The sequence below is a fragment of the Labeo rohita genome, chromosome 17 (assembly GCF_022985175.1).
Source record: "Labeo rohita strain BAU-BD-2019 chromosome 17, IGBB_LRoh.1.0, whole genome shotgun sequence".
Taxonomy (NCBI): domain Eukaryota; kingdom Metazoa; phylum Chordata; class Actinopteri; order Cypriniformes; family Cyprinidae; genus Labeo; species Labeo rohita.
This window is the reverse complement of record NC_066885.1, coordinates 2,169,912-2,197,565: the sequence shown is the minus strand read 5'-3', so window position 1 is coordinate 2,197,565 and position 27,654 is coordinate 2,169,912. Positions and strand designations below refer to the sequence as shown.

General features: G+C 29.9%; 1 protein-coding gene across 1 annotated transcript in view; it reads left to right on the top strand.

Moving 5' to 3' along the window:
* Positions 1-3,782, top strand: part of plcb2 (phospholipase C, beta 2) — a 38,743-nt gene extending 34,961 nt beyond the window's left edge. Inside the window, exon 32 of the mRNA XM_051133771.1 lies at positions 3,284-3,782. Coding sequence (XP_050989728.1) covers positions 3,284-3,454 — 171 coding nt within the window. The 3' untranslated portion in view covers positions 3,455-3,782. The remainder of the gene's footprint in view (positions 1-3,283) is intronic.
* The last annotated feature ends 23,872 nt before the right edge of the window (positions 3,783-27,654 follow it).

The following is a 27,654-nucleotide window of genomic DNA, read 5'->3' as shown; positions in this document are numbered from 1 at the left end:
ATAAATAAATAAATAAATAAATTGTAGAATGTTGCAAAAAGATTTATATTTCCATTTCATTGATTCAAAAAGGTAATAATTAATTAAATCATAAAAATGCTTAGTCAATGAATAATTTTAAAAAACGTAATTTAAAAACAAAAAGATCAAAATAAGCCACTAATAATTATTTAAATCATGACAATGTAGAATTAAAATAATGTATAGATATTTTTTTTAAATAATAATTTATAATATTGTTAAAAAATCAATTATAATAAAACAATTACTGAATTTATGAAATCCTAAAAATGTAAAATTCAATTAATATATAGATATTTTTTAAACAATAATTTTATTCAGCAAACTCTCATTAAACTGATCAAAAAATTGCAGAATGTTACAAAAATGTTTCATTGACTTGAAAAGGTAATAATAAATTTAAATAAATAATTAAATCATAAAAATGCAAAATCAATAAATAATTTAAAAAGAAAAACACAAATGAAAATAAATGATAAATAAATACATAATTTAAAATATAAAATGTAAAATAAACCAAAAAAAAATTAAATCGATCACAGTTGCCATAAAAATATTCAGCAGCACAGCTGTTTTTAACATTGTTAATAATCAGAAATGTTTCTTGATATTAGAATGATTTCTGAAGGATCGTGTGACACTGAAGACTGGAGTAATGATGCTGAAAAATCATCTTTGATCACAGAAATAAATTATATTTTAACACAGATTCACACAGAAAATAATAATAATATTTCACAATTTTTACTGTATTTTTTTGATCAAATAAATGCAGTTTCGGTGAGCAGAAGAGACTTTATGAAAAAACAAACCTTTAAGGACTTTATTATAATTACATAAAGAGGATTTGATCATATCCAGACTTTATTAAAACCATGATAATAACTTTCTCTGCCTATATTCCCACTGAATATCCGGTTTCACTCAGAAATGCGTCAGATTATGAAAGTTAAACGCATTAGGTACGGTTTCATTAAGTCAGATTTGGCCTATTCTCTTTTCTTTCATTTGAGGAAAGACATTTCTGAATGTAATAATGTTGTGATGACTGTAATAACGGAAAGCGAATCCAATGACTAATTCAGCAACTGAATCATGAGCTAAATTAGACAGACGTCTTTATCAGTGAATCTTCCTGTGAGTGTTGTTCTAGGGCCAGATGTGCTGGAAGTTGTAGTAACACCTGGATTGTGAATGGAGTTTTTAATACGCAGATGTATTTTAGCTCGACACGCTCTGGTGTCAGACTCTTGCTGACGTGAGTTTCTGTATGACGGGAGCAGACGGTCGTCTGTCAGACGAGGGTTTTTAAATAAAGCGCTCGAATCTCTCAGGACTTGTAGATGTGGAGCTGCTCGTGTCACTTCAGATAAACCATCTGTCTTCAGAGCGCTTTAAGCTCACAGTCATAAGCTCTTGACAGTTTCGTCTGATCATTTCAGAAGAATATTTACGACTTTAAGAATGACCATTTACAACCACTTTGCGACTAGATTTTACTATTGTTATTAAAAGTGTAAACATGTATAATGCTGCAAAAGATTTCTATTTCCATTTCAATGAAATTTGATAAAAAGCTAATAAATAATTAAATAAAAAATGTCAAAATAAAATACATTTATATATTTTTAAATTAAACCATATTAAAAAAAATACAAATTATTATTCAAATCATAAAAATGTAAAATATAAATTTTAAACCAAAACTTATTAAAATATTTTTTTTTATATAAAAACTATTTATGAATTCAGTCTTAAAAATGTAAAGTTAAAATAATATTTAAAAAAAAAAGATCCAAAATCAAATATTTGGTAATAATAAATACAATATTTATTTTTTATATTAAAATAGATTAGATACTCATAAAATATTTTAATTTCATTAAATATTGATGAAAAGATAATAATTAATTAAATCGTAAAATTGTTACATTCAAATAATTGATTTAAAAACAAACTTTATTCAGAAGGGATGCATTAAATAGATTAAAAGTGACAAAAAATTGAATAATGTTGCAAAAAGATTTCTATTTTCATTTCATTTATTTGAAAAGGTAATAATTATTAAATCATAAAAATGCTAAGTTAATTAATAATTTAAAATTAATAATTTAAAATTTACATTCAATAATTTTAAAACAACAATTATCAAAATAAGCCAGTAATAACTGAGTAAATTGAGTAATTGAGTTGAATAATTAAATCATAAATATTTCAAATTAAATAAATATATATATATTTTTTTTATTAAATTATTTAATATAGCGGTGATGCATGAAATTGATCAAAACTGACAATAAATACATTTATTATCTTACAAAAGATTTCTATTTCAGATAAATGTTGTTTTTTAGAACTTTCTATTCATCAAAAAAAATCCTGAAAATAAGTAATTTAATCATTAATTAAATCATAAAAATTGTACAATTACTCATTTATAAATAATTAATTTTAAAAATCAAAATAAACCACTTTTAATAGTTAATGTTGTTCTTTAGAACTTTCTATTCATCAAAGAATCGTGAAAATCAAATGTTATTAAACAATTACTAATCATTAATTAAATCATAAAAATTATACAATTATTCATTTATAAATAAATAATTAAAAAATGTAAATAAAACACTTTTAATAGTTAAATCATTCATATATAAAATTAAAAATATTAAGAATTAAAAAATAAAAACAAACAAAATTAAACAATTACTAATCATTAATTAAATCATAAAAATTATAAAATTATTCATTTATAAATAAATAATTTAAAAAATCTAAATAAACCACTTTTAATAGTTAAATCATTAATATGTAAAGTTTAAAAAAAATCATAATTAAAAAATAAAAGCAATCAAAATTAAACAATTACTAATCATTAATTAAATCATAAAATTATAAAATTATAAATTTATAAATAAATAAATTTTAAAAATCTAAATAAACCACTTTTAATAGTTAAATCATTAATATGTAAAAAAAAAAAAAATAGTTAATAGTTTAAAAAATAAAAACAATCAAAATTAAACAATTATTAATCATTAATTAAATCATAAAAACTATACAATTATTAATTATTAAAAAATAATTTAAAAATAAACCACTTTAAAATAAAAAAGAAATGTTACAAAACATTTCTGATTTCAAATAAAAGCTTTTCTTTTAACATTTTTTAATACAAATGAAGGTATTTTTTTAAGAATAATAATTTTTGTTGTGATCTTCGTGTCACTGACCGCTGGTCTCATTTCTTCACTTCTGTGTTTAGCTGAATAAAGACGCCGTGGCCGAACACGCAAAGAAGATGTGGTCTCTGCCCGGTGACCTGTCCGAGGCCGTCAACTCCTGCGTCAAGCCGCATTTCCCGGAGCATGTGGAGAAGGCCGGGGAGAAAAGCACCGAAAATGCGGGACAGTACAGCCACGTGTTTGTAGGATGAATGACAAATAGGAGTTCAAATGAGCTCGACATTAATATTTATCATTTTAATTTATTTGACACTTGTTTACATTTTAGTATATACTGTGTTCTTCTCATTAGGTAAGACAAAACTAAGGATATGTTTGCTTTCATGCAAATTAGTACTCAACCTCAATACAAATCAGGTGAAAATTAGTGTAAAAAATGAAAAATCTCATAAAAAACTGTCAAGATCACATAGGAAATTATAGATGTTTTAGAACATTGTTTTTTTCCATTGTGACTTACATTTTAGATTTTTTTCTGCCAAATTCTCATTACTATGATTCAAAAATAAATATATATAATCCATCATCCACATCATATGGATTTTATATATATATATATATATATTATATTCTTACTTATTTTGGGTTAATTAATAATCATTATTTAAATAGTAAAAAATATATTTAAAAAGAATGTTAAATATATGCACTTAATAATACACTTAATAATAATAATAACACTTTTTTCTGCTTATTCTGAAGTGAAACATGATTTTAAATTAAATTAACCCTGTTTTAGGGCTATGAAGATTTTTTGCTTTTTTACATATTGGACATTTCGCCAACAAATTGTCATAAATGTGTATTTAATTAATTTTTAATTTATTTAATTTAAAATTCATTTAAGCTTGTTTTTTTTGTTTTCAAAATTAAATTTCAAAGTTAAAATAAATGAATACTTAAAAAATGAAAAACATTCCAAATTAAACAATTAATAATCATTAATTAAATTATAAAAATGTAACAATTAATTTACTAATTTACAAATAAATCATTTTAAAACAAAAACTATATAAAAAAATAATAATAAATATATAGAATCCATCATCCACATGATATGATTTTTCATATATATTCTTCTTACTTATTTTGGGTTATTTTATTAGATAAAATTATGCCTGTTTTAGGACCATTAATTATATGTATATAACACTTCTTTTCTGCTTATTCTGAAGTGAAATATGATTTTAAATTAAATTAACCCTGTTTTTGCTTTTTTACATATTGTACAATTTGCCAACAAATTGTCATAAAGCTGTATTTAATTTTAATTTTAAATTTAATTTTTTATTTATTTAATTTTTATGATTTGAAATTCATTTAAGCTTGTTTTTTTGTTTATTTGTTTGTTTGTTTGTTTTTTGTTTGTTTTTTTTTAGGACCATTGGGATTTGTTAACATTTTAAAATTTCTAAATTAAAATAAATGAATAGTTAAAAAAATAAAAACATTCTAAATTAAACAATTAATAAACAATTAATAGTTGTAAAAAAAATAATGTTAAATATATCATTCATCATCCACATGGTATGATTTTTCATATATATTCTTCTTACTTATTTTGGCTTAATTTTTATGTATATATATAAATCACTTAATAATACACTTAATAATAATAATAATAATAATAACACTTTTTGTGCTTATTAAATTAAATTAACCCTGTTTTAGGACCCTTAAAATTTTTGCTTTTTTACATGTTGCACAATTTGCCAACAAATTGTCATAAATGTGTATTTATTTAATTTTTTTATTTATTTAATTTAATCAATTTGAAATTCATTTTATCTTGTTTTTTAGGACCATTAGGATTGTTTTGCATTTTAACATTTTAAAATTTAAAAATGAATGAATACTTAAAAAAATGAAAACATTCAAAATTAAACAATTAATAATCAATAATAAAATTGTAAAAAATATATTAAAAATAATGTTAAACATGTAATCCATCATCCACATGATATTATATTCATATATATTGTTCTTACTTATTTTGGGTTATTTTATTATATAAAACACTTAATAATACACTTAATAATAACACTTTTAAATTAAATGAACCCTGTCTTCTTTTTTTTTTTTTTTTTTTTTTTTACAAATCTCACATTGTTCCAATAAATTGTCATAAATGTATATTTATTAAATTTTTAATTTATTTAATTTAATATGATTTTAAATTCATTTAAGCTTATTTTTTGTTTTAGGACCTTTTTTTTTTGCATTGTCATTTCCTTATTTTGTCCACCAGTTGTACTGTAATGCACATACACACACACACACACACACACACACACTTTTTTATACTAATATGCAATGATTATTACATGAAATTAAGTCTAAGGAATCAGTATAATGTAATTTAAGGCTATATATCATTGACATTTATTTGAGCAACCAAATTCTAATGAGGCACACAAACAAATATGCTTTTCTGAGAGACGTATTTTGTCTTTTAGGAGTTTTGTGCTGGTGGAGGTGATAGATAAACATTAAAACACATCAGCATTGACAGAAAACTCATGCTGCATTCACACGGCTGTGGTAGGATCTGTTTTTAGCGGCAAAACCTGAAGTGAAATGATGTTCAGGAACAGAAGGTGGTAGTTTGATTGAGCCAGAGGAAGGAAATGAGTTCAGTACTTGTGTTTGAACAATCCTCTGGTGTGTTTTCACTCAGAAAATGATGAAGAGAGGACAAAGAATGACAGTGAGTCAGTCCATCCATCAGCGATCGGCCCACACACTATTATTCAGATGGTTTGTGTCCTAAATAACACTCACAGTTCACAGTTGGACAGTGTATATCGCTAAATAAACCCAGAGCACTAATGATTGTATCTGGCTTTTACACACACACTGACCTAATAAATGAATATGAAACACTTATGTGAGTGCAGATGATTTTATTATGTAAGTATAGAGCGTGTGGAGTGATTCTTTCCGCCTCTAATTTTACAGCTGTTAAGATTTCAATGCTGGTCTTAAAATAGCTGAATGGATTCTGGATGGCAGAGTATTTATTTTTGGAGGAAACAGGGTTATTATAGTTAACTAGAAATGAAAAATATTTACCTTTTACATTTCTCATTTACATTTAGTTTAACTTGATGTTCTAAAATAAATAAATAGATACAAATGACAAAAACAAACAGTTAAATTGCTTAAACTTTAAATAAAATGAAAATGAAAACACACAGAAATCTCTAAAAATAAAAACAAGCTAAAAATATTAATATAAGAACTATAATAGTATCTAAATGACAAATATTATAATTGCTACACTGTAAAAAAAAACAATTTGCTGAGTCAGCTTAAAATTTGTTACCCCGCTGCCTTTATATTAAGTTTATATTTTAAGTTTAAGTTTATATTTTCAGTTTTCATTTTAATTGTAGTTTAAGTGATTTATTTTGTGCTAATTTAAGCATTTATTTATTAATTGTATTATTAATTTAATTGTATTATTTCTGTTTTACACTGTAAAAAAAAAAAAAAAAAAATTGAGTCAACTTAAAATTTGTTACCCTGCTGCCTTAAAATTTTAAGTTTATATTTTCAGTTTTCATTTTAATTGTATTATTAATTTAGTTTAAGAGATTTATTTTGTGCTAATTTAAGCATTTATTTATTAATTGTATTATTAATTTAATTGTATTATTTCTGTTTTACACTGTAAAAAAACAAAAAACAAAAACAATTTGTTGAGTCAACTTAAAATAATTTGTTACCCTGCTGCTCAAAAAAAAAAAAACTCAAATAAGGTTTAGTCAACTTGAAATGTAAGGCAGCTGGGTAACAAACCAATTTTTGGTTTAGTCAACTCAAATATCTAAATTGTCACTAAGTACAACTTAACATTTCAAGTTGACTAAACTTATTTGAGTTGACTGAACTTAGGCAGCAGGGTCACAAATTATTTTAAGTTGACTCAACAAATTGTGCTTTTTTTTACAGTGTAAAACTGAAATAATAAAAGTAAATTAATAAATACGATTAATAAATGAATGCATAAATTAGCACAAAAAAATCACTTAAACTGCAATTAAAATGAAAATTGAAAATATAAAAAAGCTAATTCAAGCAATAAATAATATACTGTAGTACTATAGAAATAATACTGCAGTAACAGTGTGACTGGCTTTTATTCAGCTTAAATGAGATATGAATCAAGTGTTTCAGAACAGTAAGTAATATAGAGGCACTAACAGTTTTAAAGTGTATAAATTGACAAATCTCATAAAATAGCCAGTTTTAGGACCTTTATTTATTTATTTATTTATTTGCATTGTGACAGTAAGATTTTTTAAGTTTCTTCTGCTCACCAAGCCTGCATTTATTTAATCCAAAGTACAGAAAAAGCAGTAAAATTTTGAAATATTTTTACTATTGAAAATAACTGCTTTCTATTTGAATATATTTTAAAATGTAATTTATTTCTGTGATCAAATCTGAATTTTCAGCATCATTACTCCAGTCTTCAGTGTCACATGATCCTTTAGAAATCATTCTAAATCTATGATGATTTGCTGTTCAAGAAACTATTGTTATTATTATTATTATCAGGATTTAAAACAGATGAGTACATTTTGTTAAAGATTTTTTGATTAATAGAAAGATCCAAAGATCAGCATTTATCTGAAATAAAAAGTTTTTGTAACATTATAGTCAGTACAATTTTTATTTTTGGAGGGAAAAATTCTAGAAATTAATACTTTTATTTAGCAAGGATGCTTTACATTGAACAAAAGTGATACAGACATTTATAAAAGACATTTTGTGTTACAAAAGATTTCAGATAAAAGCTGTTCTGCACTTTTAATTCATTAAAGAAACCTGAAAAAATTCTACTCAGCTGTTTTCAACATAATAATAATATAAATTGTTTTTTTGAGCAGCAAATTAGAATATTAGAATGAAGAATAAATTACATTTTAAAATATATTCAAATAGAAAACAGTTATTTTAAATAGTGAAAAATATTTCAAAATGTTGCTAGTTTTTGCTGTACATTGGTTCAAATAAATGCAGGCTTTGTATTCAAAAGCTTACTGTTCAAAAGCTTTTGACTGGTAGTATATAGCCTATACATACATACACACACACACACACACACACACACATATATATATAGTATAGTATAGTAGTGTAATAAAGTAATTGAAGTAGTGTTTCTCCTAGTGAACTCAGACACACGGATGTGTGATTGAATGTCTTCACACACTCACACTCACATTGAGATCTTCACTGACTCATGATGGGTTCTCCTGCCTGCTGTTAGATAAAACGCTCATGAACAAACTTCATCTAGTCTGTACATGTGTGAGTGAGAATGAGAAAGTACAGAAGAGAACGGCTATGTTTGGATACTTGAGCCACACGATCTCTGCTTATAACTGTGTTATATTTGATACATTCGTTTCTATACGATCAAACTTTACTGTTAAACCTGTTTCACAAACAATCTACTCAAGTATCTTATCAAGTTAAAGCTCTTTTAGCGTAACTGTACGAACGTCCACCTTCAGCTGGTGCTTCAGATGTCTTTTTTTCTGTCAAATCTTGACTGATTTTTTCAAGTAAATGTAAGAATAACTGTAGTAATATTTCCAGATGAACATTTACTGAACTGAAGCAGCTTGGCTTTACTTGATTCTCCATGAATCATTTTTAGTCTCAAATCTAATCATCAGGATCTCTTGAGGAACGTTTGTTTTCTGAAGTTTTACTTATACTGTTCCTCAGTGGAGGAATGATCTTTCTAAGCCTCCAAAACATATCACATCTTTTGAAGAATGTTTATTTGTTCATCTCTCAATCAGCATTTGATTGCATTGAATTATTATCTAGCAAAACAATCGACCATTTTTTTCGAAAAATAAAATTTTGTATACTTTTTAAGCACAAAAGCTGGTGTAGGACAGGCTCTTGGATGCACGTCCATGATGCTTCGAATTAGTGATGGGTCGTTCTTGAATGATTCTTTTATTTTGAACAAATCTTTAATGTTACTCGGGAAGAACAAGTCGTCCCAGGGAGTGATTCGTTCAGTCACACATGCGCAACATCCTATTAGGTTCTGTACTGGAATTAGTTCACCTGTTTTCGAGTGGTTCGTTCATCTTATGGGGCTGTCACGTGATGAACGAACGACTCAAACCCCAAAACTTGTCAGATAAGAGGTGAGGTGAGCTAATCATAGACTAAAGATCCAGGTAAACAATGAATGAATCTTTTCTGTTTCTTATAGCATTATAGTTTTGTCTTGTTTGCAGTGTGATCAACGTTTGTGTAAGCAGTAGATGTGTTCAGGAAGTAACACATAACACTGTAATAATATTTTGCTGGAAAGATTCGTTCATTTTGCAAAACGAGACTCAAAGGTCTGAGTCAGTAAAATGATCCAAACTTCCCATCACTACTATGAATCACGTTCAAGTTCATTATCTGTGTACTCCAGCTATAAAAGGTAGAGTATGGTGAAAAACTCCATCTTATTTTCTCGTACAACTTCAGAATCGTCCGACATCGTTGTACCTTTTTGTTTGTAAACAGCGTTTGACTTACTTGCACTTTCTTAGTCTTTGCGTGTTTGCTTTGTAAACACTGGGTCTGTGGTTCCGCCTACGTTCCATGTGACCTTTCAACGTGATTCAATAGTACGTGAGCGTGCATCCCAGAGCCTGTGTGTCACGAATCTGGTCGGTGTCCCGTTGTCCACTCACCACCAGATGTCACTCTCGCTTCACCTACACACTCTGACTGTTACTTTGCATCTTGGACTGCATCTCCCATCCTCCACCGCTCTGATTGCGTCAGCCCCCGTGACCAATCAGGCGTTCTATAAAGACCCTGGTCCTCCCCAGTTGCACTTCATGGATTGTTGTTATTGTATTGTTGTTTTCCTAGTGTGTTCCTAGTTCCTGTTTTTTTTGTGATCTCCCGCCTGGTTTTCTCGTTTACGTCTGTCTAGCCGCCTGCCTTGTGATTTATCGCTCTTGTTTATCGGATCATTCTCTTCGATTGCCTGTTACATTCCTGTCTGCTCCTGTCTCGACCCTGCCTGCTCACCTTGTACCTGTTTGGTTGTTTAGTAAAGCTCGCATATGGATCCTCTCGCCTCTCGTCAATCACTCCTGGTTACACTGTGCTACACCAGCTACAAATTTTTATTTTCCGAAAAAAAATGGCCGATCGTTTTGCTAGATAAGACCCTTCTTCCTCAGCTGGGATCGTTTAGAGCCTTTGAAGCTGCATTTAAACTACATTTTAGAAGTTCAAAATCGGGGCACCAATCAAGTCCATTATATGAAGAAAAATCCTGAAATGTTTTTCTCAAGAACCATAATTTCTTTACGACTGAAGACAGAAAGACATGAACATCTTGGATGACAAGGGGGTGAGTACACTATTAGTGAATTGTTGTTCTGGATATGGACTTCTCCTTTAAGAACTGCCAGTTTCTCCAGTAGTAGGCGGAACTAATGCGCAAACGGCGATCCTATTGGCTGGCGCTCATCTATTATCGCCCCTGTTTTGATTTCAGCAAATCAGTTAGAGCGAACGCAGTGTGATTAATTTTCATGAACCCAGTGCTTTTATATTTTTATTGGTAGTACAATTCATAGTAGTTGTGTTATCAGTAATATTTTTAGTTTTTTTCCCTTTTTTATAGAAACACTAAATGACAAACAATATTTAATGCTAGTTTAATGCTAAATTATTATAATATCATTTTATAACGCTTGACTGACTGATGCTATATGTACTTTCAGATATTAAAAAAACTATAGATATTTAATATTAGTCTGGTGAATAAACAAACAAACAAATATATATACATATATATATATATATATATATTACTAGCCAATGGCGATTCTATTACCAAGGTGTCCGGAGAAGGTTGATAATATTTATAATAATTTGATAAGCGTCTCTCACATTGTCCCACAGCAACATTAAAATACATTATAGATTAGTGTTCAATGTTTATAATAATAATCTATTATATTTAGTGTCAAATTCATTCATTTAACATATTTAATATTGGGGATATCCAAATTATTTGACATATTTGAGCATTTTTTTAAAAAAGTAACACAATACTGGTAATTATTTACTTTTATAATGATGTAACTCAGTTACTAACTCAGTTACTATTTGTGACTAGTAACTATAACTACTTACTTTTTTAAAGAGCTGGAACATTCCTAACACTGCATATAAATATCAACATTAGACAAAAATATTAATTTTTCCTCTGTATTCTCACTAAATGCATATGCATCAGACTTTATGAGCCTTAAAAGCCTGATGCAAATATGATATAATTATAAAGCATACATTTTTACATTTTGTTTTAAAGACAACATTTTTATTGTTTGTGTGTGAGCTGAAGGCAGTGATAGTCTGTTATGTGCTGGAATGTGTGTGTCATCAGTCACCCTATTGGCTTTAGGATTCACATGTTAATATTCACATGTAAAGAGGGGTGAAGTGTGTCATGAACTAATTAGCATGTCCGTCTGATCGCTCTGCCCACACACACACAGAGATCTCCCATCTGCCTGTGACTCATGTCTCTTCTCACTCTGAACACAGGCCGTTCTCATGTTCTCAATGAGCAAATCACTTCATTACGTGTCATAATTTCTCATTCTGAATGCACATTTGCAGAATTCACTAAAAAATACTGTGACTGAACTAGAAGTGACACATTTAAGTCTCACTATCATTTGAAAAGCTAAACATCCACAGGACTGGTGTTCATTTTCATGTTCAGTTTTAAAATGTTTTATGTATGGAAATTAATATTATGTTCATATATATATACATATATATATATATATATATATATATGTGTATATATATGTGTATATATATATATATATATATATATATATATATATGTTATAAATAATGTTCAGTTTCTTTTTGCTTCATAAGACCTCGATATATATTCAGGGGCCATGGTATTAAATTCTGGTTATGCTTTTTTTATTCTCAAAAACGAGCATGACTTGAATTTTATGAATCACCAAGAACCATGGTTTTGCTATACTAACCATAGTTTAACCATGGTATTTGTAGTAAAACTGTAATTATACAAAAACATGGTTACTACATTTTAACAACAATAGTAATTTTAACAACAGTTAATTTTGTTAATGTGTTTGTGTATACTCTTTTTATATTTTCTTTGTTTTGTTTTCATAACTGTACTGCCTCAATGGTTTGATGTTTTCACTTATTATTAAAAAAAAAGAAAAGAAATCTGAATCAAATGATTCGCGAACCCGCACCGAAATCCAGATCTGAATCAAAAGATTCACGAACCCGCTTCGAAGTTCCGATCCAAATTAAATGATTCGCGAACTCACTGGGAAGTCTTGATCTGGATCAAAAGTTTCGTGAACCCGAAATCCCCATCTGAATCAAATGATTCGCGAATTTGCACCGAAGTCCCGATCTGAATCAAAATGTTCATGAACCGCACCAAAGTTCCGATCTGAACCAAAAGATTCGCAAACCTGCTCCGCAGTTCCGATCAAACGATTCGCGATCCGTGCTCTGAAGTCCCGATCTGAATAATGATTCACGAACCATCATTTCAGATCAGGACTCGAAACGCAGATCACGATTCATTCAATTCGCAAAGTGATTCGCAATTCCGGTCCGAAGTCACGATCTGAATCAAATGATTCACGAACCCGCAAGTCTTGATCTGGATCAAAAGTTCCACAATCCCCCAAAATCCCCATCTAAATCAAACGATTCGCGAATCTGCACCGAAGTCCCGATCTGAATCCAAATATTCATGAACCGCACCAAAATTCCGATCTGAAGCAAAAGATTCTCAAACCCACTCCGAAGTTCGGATCAAACGATTCGTGATGCGCGTTCTGAAGACCCGATCTGAATAATGATTCGCGAACCATCATTTCAGATCAGGACTCGATACGCAGATCACGATTCATTCAATTCATAAACTGATTCGCGATTCCGGTCCGAAGTCACGATCTGAATCAAATGATTCGCGAACCCGCAAGTCTTGATCTGGATCAAAAGTTTCACGAACCCGAAATCCCCATCTGAATCAAACGATTCGCGAATCTGCACCGAAGTCCCGATCTGAATCCAAATATTCATGAACCGCACCAAAGTTCCGATCAAAACCAAAAGATTCGCAAACCCGCTCCGAAGTTCCGATCAAACGATTCGTGATCCGCGCTCTGAAGTTCGGATCTGAATAATGATTCGCGAACCATCATTTCAGATCAGGAAGAAGTTCCGATCTAAATATGATTCGATTCGCAATTTGAAGTCCCGATCTAAATCAAATGATTCGCGATCCGACTGAAGCGTTTCGAAACAGTGAATCATTTTGCAACGGAGTGAATGTCAAAATTCGAAAATGAATGGCTCTTTTGATCTGGTTTTTGCTAGTGATTCGCTTGAACTGAAGGTTCGAAGTCACGAGTTTGAATCGATCAGAGCGGTTCCAGTATAGTTTGAGCACTGCAGTTCAGTTGCTGACAGATTCAAATCAGTCGAAAGCATCCAGTCATCTCATACCATTAAAGTCAATGTTTAGTTTATCAGTATATATTGTTATTATATTTGAGAAATTATTGTTGTATCTGATTGTATTAATCTATATAGAGTGGTAGTCAGTGTAAAAACTGCAAATGGGAGATGAACAGCAGAACAACATAATAAAGTTAAAGAGTTAGACAATTTAACTTAACTGTGTATGTATGTTTTGAACACTTCACGTTCACTTTTCTGGTAATATCAATGGTGTGACCTACTTCAGATGCAGCCAAAATTACAACAACAGTGGTTACACACACAAATTTAATTGTTTGATCAAAATGATTTCTAGGGACAATTTAGTAGTCGCTGGATATTGGTAGGTATACTCATTAATATTTGTGTTTTTATGTTAATTAAAACCATTAGCCCTCTGATGAACCCGCTAATACATGTAATGCCTGATGAGAATCCATTATGTTGTCTATCCATGAACTGCAATGAGAACTAAAAATTCTTTCTCTTTTTGTTTATAGGCCTAAAATGATGGGAATATGTGCAAATAACTGCATGTACCGTGGTGCCCTCCAAGCCATTAGAGCAAATCTAAGTATTTTCTGGGAAATAAGCATGTAATTTGCGAAGCGAGGCGGCGCTGAGTCACCAGCCTCAGTTTCCCTGTAAACACGTGCGATCTGCTGCTCCTGATGCTCCTCCAGACCTCCAACCACCTGGCCAGATCCTCCCGCCTCCTACAGCAGCTCCTCTTCCTGCTCCGCATCATCGCGGCGTCTCCTGGGACTCTAATGCAAGGTTTGTGCCAGATTGGCGCATGTCGAAAGGGTTTGCCTCTTCCATTAGAGCGGCCGCCCCGGTGCCATCTGCTCCCGCTGATGCCTCCCAAATTATTTCACATTTCACTCCATCTCTGAGGCAGAAAAACATTAAACACTAAAATGGCATCAGATTAATTTTCAGAGAGATGCTGCATGATTTCTGACAAGAGGTCAGGTTAGATATTAAGTAAGGTGATTTCTATTTTTACATGCATATGCAATATTCATATGTCTGTGAAGTTGCAGTAAGCATCTTTTGGAGTTAATGATTTGAAAAGACCTTAAACTTAAGTAGGTTTATCTTACCTTATTATCTTACCTTTTGACCTATATGGGTCAAAGACGAAAAAACAAGTGTAATACTGCTTTAAATTGTTGTTTTTCCCAAAGAAAAGCAAAGAAAAAGTAAAACGTTTTCTGTTTAATTTAATTGCATTTTTGTTTTGGTTTTTCTGAGCAAAAAATAAATATCATACATTTTTTCCTAATTTCCTAAAGACACCCACTTAAAATGTCATTCAGTCTAACAATCTTGTCAGGTATATTTACAACCAAAAAATCAATTTAAGACATATTAAAAGACAAATTACTTTCACCCCAAATACTAATTAGTTGTAATTCTACATTGTTTAAATCTGCCACTATCCTTGATTTTTCCCATTTGTCAGTAAGAATTTTTTACTCTTTTAAAATGTAATATGCTCCCTTATTCTTTCATATATTTTAATATGTCAGAATTATCAGAATAATTTTTACATAAATGTTGTGTTACACTGAATGACAATGTCACATTATTTGACATTCTATTCTCCAAATTTTGACATTCTATTCTCCAAAAACGTATTTGAAGCCTTAAAAGTAGACACTTACTTACATTTAATGTGCTTTCTATGGACATAAAATCATTTTTGTAAATTTCTTTTGATCGTTGATTGACATTTTAACGTCTTTGACCCATATATACAATTATCTTGATCATTTCCGCCACAGATTTTAAAAAAAAAGTCATTGTGACTTTTTTTATCTCATAATTCTGACTTCTCTGTCCCTTTTCTGAAATAATTGCACAGTTCGAGAAAGTCAAATTGTGAGATACAAGCAATCGCAAAAAAGAAAAAAAAACTAAACTCAGAATTCAGACTTTCTTGCAATCTTTTTTTTCGCCACAAAATATTAAAATTTTATATCTCTCAAAATGTCTCAAGTCAGATTTTTTTTCTCAAAATTACAAATTTATATATTGCAGTTCAGAACTGAGAATTTATATTTTAATATGTACAAGTCAGAATAAGCATTTTGTTTGAATTTTTACATAAATATTGACATTTTTTTCAATTGACAATTTTTACACAAAATGTTGACATTTTATTCTCCAAAAACATCTCAAAATATCTCAAAATTCATTGTTTTCTCAGAATTGCACATTTATATATTGCAGTTCAGAACTCAGAATTGTGAGATAAAAGGTCGCTATTACCCTCCTTTTTTCAAATTACATGACAAAAACAAGCTTTTATTCTTCTGTTCACAAAGGCTGCATTTAATTATTTAAAAATACAGTAAAAAAGTGAAATATTATTACAATTTAAAATGACTGTGTTCTATGTAAATATGTTGTAAAACGTAATTTATTTTTGTGTTCAAAGCTGAATTTTCAGCATCAGCTCAAGAAACATTTCTGATTATTATCAGTTTATTCTGATTATTATGGTTAAAACTGTTAAAATCATTCTTTTTATGTTTCATGTTTTATATTTCATAATTATGATTTAGTATGTCATAATTTAAAGTTTTTATTTAAAAATTCTGACTTAGTACGTCAAAGAATTTACAGTATATCAGAATTTTGACTTTTATTTTATAATTATGACTTATGTCCGAATTATAACATTTTGTATCATAATTTTAACTTCATGAACAGCACTGATTTAAAATAGAAATCTTTCACAACATTATAAACGTCTTTACTGTCACTTTTGGTTGTCGTTGTAACATATTTTCTGCTAGTTTGCTCAACAGTATCCTAAACTAAACCTGGAACAACATGATTTGTAATAAATTGTTAAGAGGCTGAATTCCATCCCAGAGTCCGTGTGTGAGTCAGAGCTTCTGATCACAAAGCCAGAATATTCTTAGCAGCTGAGATTGAACCCTACAATCCTTCAGAAAATAACTTGAGTTATCTGTGGCCCGAATTGTTCAATAATTGTGTCCTTCAAGAGAAGCTGAAGCTGAAGATGTGTGAAATTACAGGGTCTGCAGGAATAAAAGCTATTTTACTGGGACGAGCTTTTAATTCTTTGTTCAAGGTTCTGTCAGACTGTGAAAGTGAGCACTTCTGCTATAAAAAGCAACTTGCTTTTGTGTCCGAACTGCTTGAGTGCCTCTCTGGCGAAATAACCACAGCATCTGGTCTCAGCGAGGGTCCTGACGAGCCAAAAATACATCCACCGAGAAAAACATCATACTCACCATGACAACATTCCTGGTATTCTTCTAGACTGATCTGAAAATGTGAATTCATGTTTTTATTCTGTCGCTCAAGGTTTCAACGCCACGTTTACTAGAAGAAGGTCACGTAGTTTATGGCTGCATGCAGTTTTTTCAAAAATTAGAGATAAAAAGATGAAAACATAACTTGCTAAGTCATAATTATGACAAAAAGTTATAATTAGGACATACTAAGTCATAAATACAAGATAAAAAGTTGAAATTGACAAGTCAAAATCACGACATAGTAACTCATAATTGTGACAAATTGAAATTATTACACTAAATCATAATTATGATAATCATAATTATAATTATATAGAAATTATGACATACAATGTTATATTTTTGACATACTATATTATAATTTATATAAAAAAAGTCTAAATTATGACAGTCATAATTCTGAAATCAAACGTTGAAATTACTACATACTAAGTTATAATGAAATAAAATAAAGTTGAGATTATGATATAAATACTATTTGTGACATAAAGAGTCATAATTATAGGATAAAAAGTCAAAATCATGACATTCTGACATAATTATGAGATACGAAGTCAAAATATTGTAAGTCATAATTGTGACATAAATTAAAATTATGGCATAAAATTGCCATACATACAGTGTAACATCATAACTGAGATTAAAAAAAGTACATACTACATGTCAAAATTACAATAAAAAAAGTAAGTTATAATGAGATTTAAAAAGTTGAAATTATAATATAAAACATTATTGTGGCATAAATGGTAATAATTATGGGATAAAAAGTCTAAATAATGATATACTAAGTCATAAGTCAAAATTCTGACATATTACATCATAATTATGAGTTAATTATGAAAATCTAAACTGATATAAAATGATATAATTATGACATTAAATCTTGAAATTATGGCATAATGGGTTAAAGTTTGTAAAATGTTAGTTTGTAATAATTATGAAATAAAAACTTGAAATTATAACAGTCATAACTGATATTAAAGGCTGGAATTCTAATTAGGACATAAAAAGACATAATTATGACATACTAAGTCATAATGAGTAAGTCGAAATTATGATTTACAACATTATAATTATAACTGTCATAATTATGAATTAAAAAGTTTTAATTATGATTTACTAAATTAGTTATGACGAAGTTGAAATTCTCAGTGTAAATCATAGTTATGACACAAAAAGGCACAATTCTGACATGCTAAGCCATAGTTATGAGATTGAAAGTCAAAATTATGACAGTCATTGTGACATAAATTGAAATGATGACATAAAAAGTTTTAATTATGACATTAAGTCACAAAACGTTGAAATTACTACATACTAAGTTATAAGGAAATAAACTAAAGTTGATATAAATCATAGTTGTGACATAAATAGTCATAATTACAGGATAAAAAGTCAAAATCATGACATTCTGAGTCATAATTATGAGATACGAAGTCAAAATATAGTAAGTCATAATTGTGACATAAATTAAAATTATGGCATAAGAATTTTGATATACAGTGTTACATTATAATTAAGATAAAAAAAAGTACATATTAAATGTCAAAATGACAACAAACTAAGTTATAATGAGATTTAAAAAGTTGAAATTATGATATAAAACATTTTTGTGGCATAAATGGTCATGATTATGAGATAAAAAGTTGAAATTCTGACATAGAAGGTTAGAATTATTACATACTAAGTCATAATTATGAAATATTGCATCATAATTACGAGTAAATTGTTATGAAAATCACTGACATAAAATGATAGAATTATAACATTAAATCTTGAAATTATAGCTTAATGAGTTAAAGTTTGTAAAATGTTAGTTTGTGATAATTATAAAATAAAAAGTTGAAATTATAACAGTCATAATTGATATTAAAGGCTGAAATTTTAATTAGGACATAAAAAGACAATTATGACATACTAAGTCATAATAAGTATATTGAAATTATGATATGCAACATTAAAATGTTATGTCATAATTATGAATTAAAAAGTTTAAATTATGATGTGCTAAATCAATTATGACGAAGTTGAAATTCTGAAATTCGGAATTCTGCCCAAAAACTAATGTGGATGCACCTCAAACCTCTATAATATCAGAGAAAATATATGCTGCGTCCCTGCTCTTGTTTGCTTTACCCAGAACTCCACCTGTTTTTAATAGCCAAATGAGATCGCTTTATTACTTTGTTCTTTCGGACGCACCTGTTGATCTTGGGCTCGGCGCAGGAGTCCCTTAAGTGTTCATTTCCAGTTGCATCACCCCAGCGGCTTTTTCCTTAAAAACAATTTAGCGTCCCCAATGGCTTCACAGAACAAAACAAGGCACTGAGCCGTAACGGCGCTCTGTTGCTTTATGGCCAATTATAGTTCATTTTTGCATCTATAAACAGCGAGTGTTACACGAGTTCAAACGCAGGTGGAGCCGAGTGAGAAACGTGAGGCCTGGAAGTGTGTTGCATGAAAATGTCAGTGGTGAAAATGCACGTGACTCGCTCAGCGGAGCTTTTATTTTTTCTTTGGTTTTTTGTTTATTTTAATTTATTTTGTCTTGACTCATGAGCTTTTAGTTCTTGTAGACTTCTTCTGCCATGAAATATTATGACTATGTTTAGAATAGAATACTACACTGTAAAAAAACCTAAAAAAAAAAAAAACCCTTTCAAAAAGTTGTTTCAACTTAATATAATTTGTTACTCCACTGACTTGTTTAGTTTAGTCAACTTGAAATTTTAAGTTGCTTAAAGTTAATTTAAGTGACAACTGGAATATTTTAGTTGACTAAACAAAAAAAATATAATTATATTTATGACATACTAAGTTATAATTCTGAAACAAAACATTATAGTTGTGACATAAATAGTCATAATTATGGAATAAAAAGTCAAAATCATGTCATACTGTCATAATTATGTAAGTTAAAATTCGGACATAAAAACTTAGAATTATTACATACTGTCAAAATTATGACTTAAGTCATATTTATAAGACTACTTCAAAATTGTGATATGAAATGTAATTATGACATAATAAGTCATGATTATGAAAAAAAAGTTAAAATTATGACATAATGAGATTTTTAAAAGTTGAAATTATGATAAAATGTTACTTTGTTGTTACTGCACTGACATACTAAGTCATAATTATGAGATAAAGTCATAATTGACATAGTAAGCCATAATTATGAGATAAAAATTGAAATGATTACATATTAAGTCATAATTATGAGATAAAATTCATAGTTGACATACTAAGTCATTATGACATATTACATCCTAATTATGAGATAAAGTGTTGAAATTATGACAAAATGTTATAATTATGACATACTAAGTCATAAGCTGAAATTATGATGTAAATGTTACAATTATGACAGTAATAATTACTATATAAAAAGTTGAAATTATATAAAGTGATAACATAAAAAGTCAAAATTATTATATAAAGTGTAATAATTATGACATAAAAAGTCATAAATATGAGATAAAAATTTGAAATTGACACTCCAAGTCATAATTATGTCAAAAGTCATAATTGTGACATAAATTGAAATTATGACGTAAAAAGTTTTAATTATGACATTAAGTTATAATTATGAGATAAAAAGTCTAAATTATGACATACTAAGTTATAATCATGAAATAAAATGTTGAAATTATGACATACTAAGTTAGAATTAAATAAAAAAAAAGTTGAAATTGTGATATGAAACATTATAGTTGTGACATAAATAGTCATAATTATGAGATAAAACATATAGTTTACGTACTAAGTCATAATTTTGATATTTTACATCATAATTATTAGATAAAATATTGAATTTATGACATAAAATGTTCTGATATACTAAGTCATTAAATTGTGACATACTATATCAAAATTATAAAATGAATTGAAATTATGATATAAATGTTACAATTATGACAGTCATTATGAGATAAAAAGTTGAAGTTATGAGATAAAGTGTAATAATTATGACATCAAAAGTTATAATTGTGACATACTAAGTCATATTTATGAAATAAAATGTCAAAATTGTGACATACTAAGTCATAGTGAAATAAAAGGTCAAAATTATGATGTAAAATGTTATAATTATGACATAAGTCATCATGAAATAATTTTTTTTAACTATGACATGTAAGTCATGATTATGAAATAAAGTCATAATTGACATAGTAAGCCATAATTATGAGATAAAAATTGAAGTGATTACATCTTAAGTCATAATTATGAGATAAAATTCATAGTTGACATACTCAGTCATTATGACATATTACATCATAATTATGAGATAAAATTATTGAAATTTGACAAAATGTTGAAATTATGACATACTAAGTCTCAAGTTGAAATTATGATATAAATGTTACAATTATGACAATCATAATTATGAGATAAAAAGTTGAAATTACGACATGAAGTGTAATAATTATGACATAAAAAATTATAATTTACTAAGTCATAATTATGTCAAAATTATTATGTAGAATGTTATATATATATATATATATATATATATATTTTTTTTTTAATAAAAATAAAATGTCAAAATTATGGCATACTAATTCATAGCCAAAAAAAAGTCAAAATTATGATTAAAAGCTTAAATTATGACTTTAAGTCATAATTATATTAAAAGTAAAAAATGCAAAATACTAAGTCATAATTATAGGATTAAAAACATCTAAATCGACATATTACATGAATCATTTAACAACTTCATGGAGCGACTTTTTACACATGACATATTAAGTAATAATGACATTTATGATACAAATTATAATAACAGCAGTAATAAGTTATATTTGCAAAATTAAAACTCCAAATTAAAACATGCAAAGTGAACTACAGTAACAAAAGTAAAAGCTGTGAAATATTCTTAGTTTTCTATGTGAATATCTTGTAAAACATCATTTATTGCTGTTATGCACAGCTGAATTTTCAGCACCATTACTCCAGTCTTCAATGTCACATGATCCTTCAGAAATCATTCTGATAACATCTCAAGAAACATCTCTGCTTATGATCAGTTGTGCTGCCTAATGTTTTTGTGGAAACCGTGATTGATTTGACTTCAAGCTTCTGCAATCTGTGTCTCGTCTCTGTTAACTCAAGGTTTCTGTTCTTTTCAGACCCGAGGCGTCTGCTGTTACTGCACTAATAAAAGACAAAGATCCAGCAAGGCCATTAGCTGAAAAAACAGGCCTGTTTCAGATTGATGCAGACGTGAGAGACATACATCTGCCATCCAAACGTCCGATTTATTGAGCTGTCAGAGGCTTGGATCTGGCTCTCAGCAGATTGAAAGAAGGTTTTTGCTCATCTGACCACAGAATATCAATGAGAGCGTGTTCGGATCTGAGGGTCGAGGCCACAGGTGCCGCTTCTGACGCTCCTTTGATTTAGAGTTTACAGGACGTTTTTAATAGAGATCAAACTGCTATAGAAAACTAGTAATATTCACATGGTACTCAAATATCTTCATCTCTGCAAACCTTTAGAGCTCTATTGCAAAATATACTGCCCATAAATGCATTTTGATCAGATTTTTTACAACATAATCTTGACAAACTGTTTTGTAATGTGGGTCTTTCCTCACTGAAGTGTTTAGGAGCTGCTTTTGCGTGACGTTGGAGGTTTTAATGAGGACTTTGTCCGTTGAGACACACTGCAGCTGTGAGCGGGAAATCTCCATCTATTACATAATAAGACAAACAGCTGAGAAGCGCCACCGGACAGTAAACCTCAGACGGGGGCAAGCAGATATTAGCGATGACAGTCGTCCCGGTGGTGGGAGTTGGTAATTGAAGGTTCAGAGGGGAAAAGAGGGTCTTTGGTCTGTTCTCTCTCCAGCTTTGGCACTTCTTTAAAGTTGGCAGCGTCTCATTGTGATTGTCGTCCTGCTGGGATAATAGTCACATCACTGATGGACTCAAGCTCACATTGTTCTTGCAGTTCAATGGCTGCTTACAGATTGCTTTGAGTGCTTTTATGTGATGCATATTTGGCTTTTCAATGCACGGAGTGAACATGAATAGGTTATTCATATCTAAGCGTGTCTTATTTAGTGTCTTTGGTTATTTTCAGATACTTGCACTCCAGAAACTGTATGTAAACTATTCATATCAATTGGCATGATGCATGATTTTTTTTTGTTGCATACATTTTTTAAAACATGCTTTTGGATGCATATGCTTTATGGACATGTTTTTTGACATGTTTTTGGGTGCGTGTTTTTTTTCAGCAGACATTTCTGGATGCATGATTTTTCTACATGTTTTTGGATGCATATGTTTTTTGAGACACATTTTTAGATGCACATTGTTTATTGACGTTTTTGGGTGCATATGTTTTTTAAGACAGTTTTCGATGCATATGGTTTATTGACACATTTTTGGATGCATGTTTTTTCAACATGTTTTTGCATTCATGTGTTTTTTGAGACACATTTTTAGATGCACATGCTTTATTGACGTTTTTGGATGCATGTTTTTAGATGCATATGTTTTTTGAGACACGTTTTTAGATGCATGTGGTATATTGACATTTTTAGGTGCATATGTTTTTTTTCAGCAGACATTTTTGTATATATGCTCTATTTAGATGTTTTTGAATGCATATGTTTTTTGAAACATGTTTTTAGATGCTTATGCTGTATTGACCTTTTTTGGCAAACTCTTTTAGATACATGCTTTATTGATACATTTTTTAAAAGCATGTGTTTTTTGACACGTTTTTGGATGAATATGTTTTTTTGACACGTTTTTAGATGCATATGTTTTATTGACGTGTTTTTCGATATGATTTTGGATGCCTGTTTTTTTTAGATGCTTTATGGACATGTTTTTTTGACATATTTGTGGGTGCATATGTTTTTTTCAGCAGACATTTTTGAATGCATGTTTTTTGAGACATGTTTAGATGGACATGGTTTATTGACATGTTTTTGGATGCATATTTTTTTAAAACTTTTTTAGATATTTTTTTTTTGACTCGTTTTTAGATGCATATATTTTTTTCGACATGATTTTAGATGCATATTTTTTTCAGCATGTGTTTTTGAATGCATATGCTTTATTGACATACGTTTTTCAATGTTTGTGTTTTTTCTACATGTTTTTGGATGCATATGTTTTTTTCCCCAACATGCTTTTGGATGCAAAATCTTCATTGACATGATTTTGGATGCATATGTTTTTTCACTGTTTTAGATGCACTAGTACTGACACTTCAGGATGCACTGTATGCAAATTGGGCTTGAGTAAGTGTAGTGAGTTAAAATAATGGAAAAACAAACATGTTGCCATGACTTATTGATCATGTTTTTTTTTTTTTTTTTATGGGCTTTGTTGTATCTGTTTAATTTGTCTTCTAGTGCCTAATTAATACCTAGGCCATAAAATAGTCTTTATTTTTTTAATATACTTTGTATATACACTATTTATTGCTGTCTCATGTTAGTAGTATGCAAGTTTGAATCGTCTTCTATGTGTTTCTGTGCTGTAGAGAGTAGTGGGCGTGGCCCGTTGGGGGCGTGGCCTGTGTGTAACAAGGGGACTAATCACTGAGCCTCATTGATCAATGAAACGTTCTCATTATTGTTCTTAATGACTGGCAGCTGCATCAGTGTGAAAAGCTTTAAAAATACAGGTGGAAGGTTTGAGGTGTGGAGATGCTGCATGAACGCTGGTCCTTTGCTGCGTTTCCTAAAATGTTTAGTTTGCAACATATCTCTTTGTTTTCAAATGTTATCAGCTTTATTTCTGTAGTGCTTTATACAAAACAGATTAATTCAAAGCAGCTTCAGCAACTTATTTTGCCATTTAGACAGTGACAGGCCATATGACTGACATTTACACTGACCACCTTTAGTTTTTAGTTTTATTAGTGGTAAAATGAACTGAAACCAATGTGATTGCACAATAATAGAAAACTCAAACCAATGCACAAAAGTGTTTGCCCTTAAATTTCGGAGAGTAAACAAATGAAAATTGGATGCTGACTTTAAGATCAGATTTTCTGCCCATTACCAGTACAAGTTTTTTAAAGATATGATTCTGTGAAGTGCTAGCGTTTAGTTTCCTGCAAAGTGTTTGTTACATCAAACCAAGTGGAAGTTAGTGAACTGAGTAATTTTGAGTAAATTTGGTTGTCCTTGTCTGTCTGACCTGCCCTCTCACGACTTCATGGTTCCTGCGAGGACACACGGGCAAATAACTGTGACAATGACCCAGCTGCCCGCTCTCATTCCACATGACAAAGTGTGAAGTGTCCGCTCAAGTCAAGCTGTTGTGTGTCCTTGAATCAAACCGAAGGACCCTAGAGAGTGTGAATCTGATCAAGTCTGTCAGCTGCTTAAACACACTCACAATCAAACCTGTTACAGAAGAAACACTTCAAAGATCTGCCTGATAATAGAACAGAAACTGTGAATTATATAAACCGTCCTGACTTACAGTGTTTTCAATTGTTCTGTGCATGCACAAAGCTTCTCGCTGTCCCTGTACTTTCCGTCTCTTCAGAAAGACTAAATGACAGATGCAACATGAGGAAATTGCTGTAATGCAGTGGCAGCAGAATGACTCTCGTCAAAGGCCTGTATTTTATGGCGATTGTGTTGCCTTCAGTCATGTCGATTGTATGAGATGAGTACATGTGAATGTTGTAATTATCAGTGGGGGAACTTAAGATTTTCTTTGAGTTCAGAGTTGAGGGCGTCAGTTAATGAATCACGGCGGAAGCTGTTAGCTGCAATGGTGAATGTTAACTGTACAGATTAAGTTGTTCACATTTTGAGTGCTGCTGTTAAAGAAAGAAGCTGACTGATGTGTGATGACTACATTTCCCAAAATTCCATTTTGCAGAATGCTGAAATACACAATACATCTACACACCTAATGCTTGTCCTTACTCACCCCAGTTCATGCTTTTTGATCTTGTTTTTGGATGCATATGCTTTTTGACATGTTACTAGATGCATATGTTTTTTTTCTTTATGTCAGTGGATGCAAATGCTTTATTGGCATCTGTTTTTGAATGCTTAAGTGTTTTTTTCTACGTTTTTTTTTTTTTGGATGCATATGCTTCTTTGAACATGCATTTTTGGATGTAAGGTTTAGTGACATGTTTTTGGATGCATGTGTTTTTTGCGACATGTTTTTAGATCCATATGCATTATTGACATGTTTTTGGATGCATGTTTTTTCTACATGTTTTTGAATGTATATGTTTTTTTGACACATTTTTGAATGCATGTGTTTTTTTGAGATGTTTTTAGATGCATAGGCATTATTGACATGTTTTTGGATGCATATTATTTTTAGCATACGTTTTTGAATGTATGTTTTTTGAGGCACGTTTTTAGATGCATATGCATTATTGACATGTTTTTGGATGCATGTGTTTTTTTGTTTTGTTTTTTTACATGTTTTGGATGCATGTGTTTTTTGGACATGTTTTTGGAGATGTGTTTTTCAACACTTTTTTGGATTGCATATGATTTTTGAGACACATTTTTAGATTCTTTATTGACATGTTTTTGGATGCATATGTTTTTTTTTTTTTTTTCAATATCCGTTTTTGGATGTATGTTTTTTCAACATGTTTTTGTATGCACATGTTTTTTGAAGTTTTTTAAATGCATATGCTTTACTGACTTTTTTGGATGCATGATTTTTCTACATGTTTTTGAATGCGTATGTTTTTTTTCACACACGTTTTTGGAGATATGTTTTTTCGACACGTTTATGGATGCATGTTTTTTGAGACACATTTTTAGATGCTTTATTAACATGTTCTTGGATGCATGTTTTTTTGGACATGTTTTTGGATGCATGTCATTTTTCCACGTTTTTGATGCATGTTTTAACATGCTTTTTTGGATAACTGTGTTTTTGTTTTTATTTTTTTTTTTTTTTTTTTTTTTTTTACATATTTTTTGATGCATAGGCTTTTTGAGACACGTTTTAGATACATGCTTTATTGACACGTTTTTGGATGCAAGTTTTTCCTACATGTTTTTTATGGCATGTTTTTGGAAGCATATGCTTTTTCAGCATGATTTTGGATACAGTAATCCTGAAAGTTTAGGATGCACTGTGTGCAAATTGGGCTTGAGGTTTGCAGCTGCTTTCTGTTTGTTGAAACTTATTGAACTGACTCATGTTTTACATATAAAGTCCTTATTTACTTTAACATACCCAAGCCCAGGTTATTCCAACGAGTTGTTTTGAACTCACTTCCATCGTGTCAGTTCGGTTCACATTTACGTTTCTATAAACATCTCCTCTTAAAATCAGTCACCGGTCTCGCTGATCAGAAACCTCCATTTGTGGCGATCACAGTCAATCCTGACTGACGATCAGGCATTAACTCCGAATCAACCTTAATTTCTAATTGCCTATTCCGAGCATTGAGCTTCAGGTCCGATCCGCGTGGGGAATGAGACACGGGGTATTTATGTGGTCATTTCTCATTTCTGCATCCATCTGCCCAATTATGCCAAAGTAGCGGCACCCCGTCAGCCC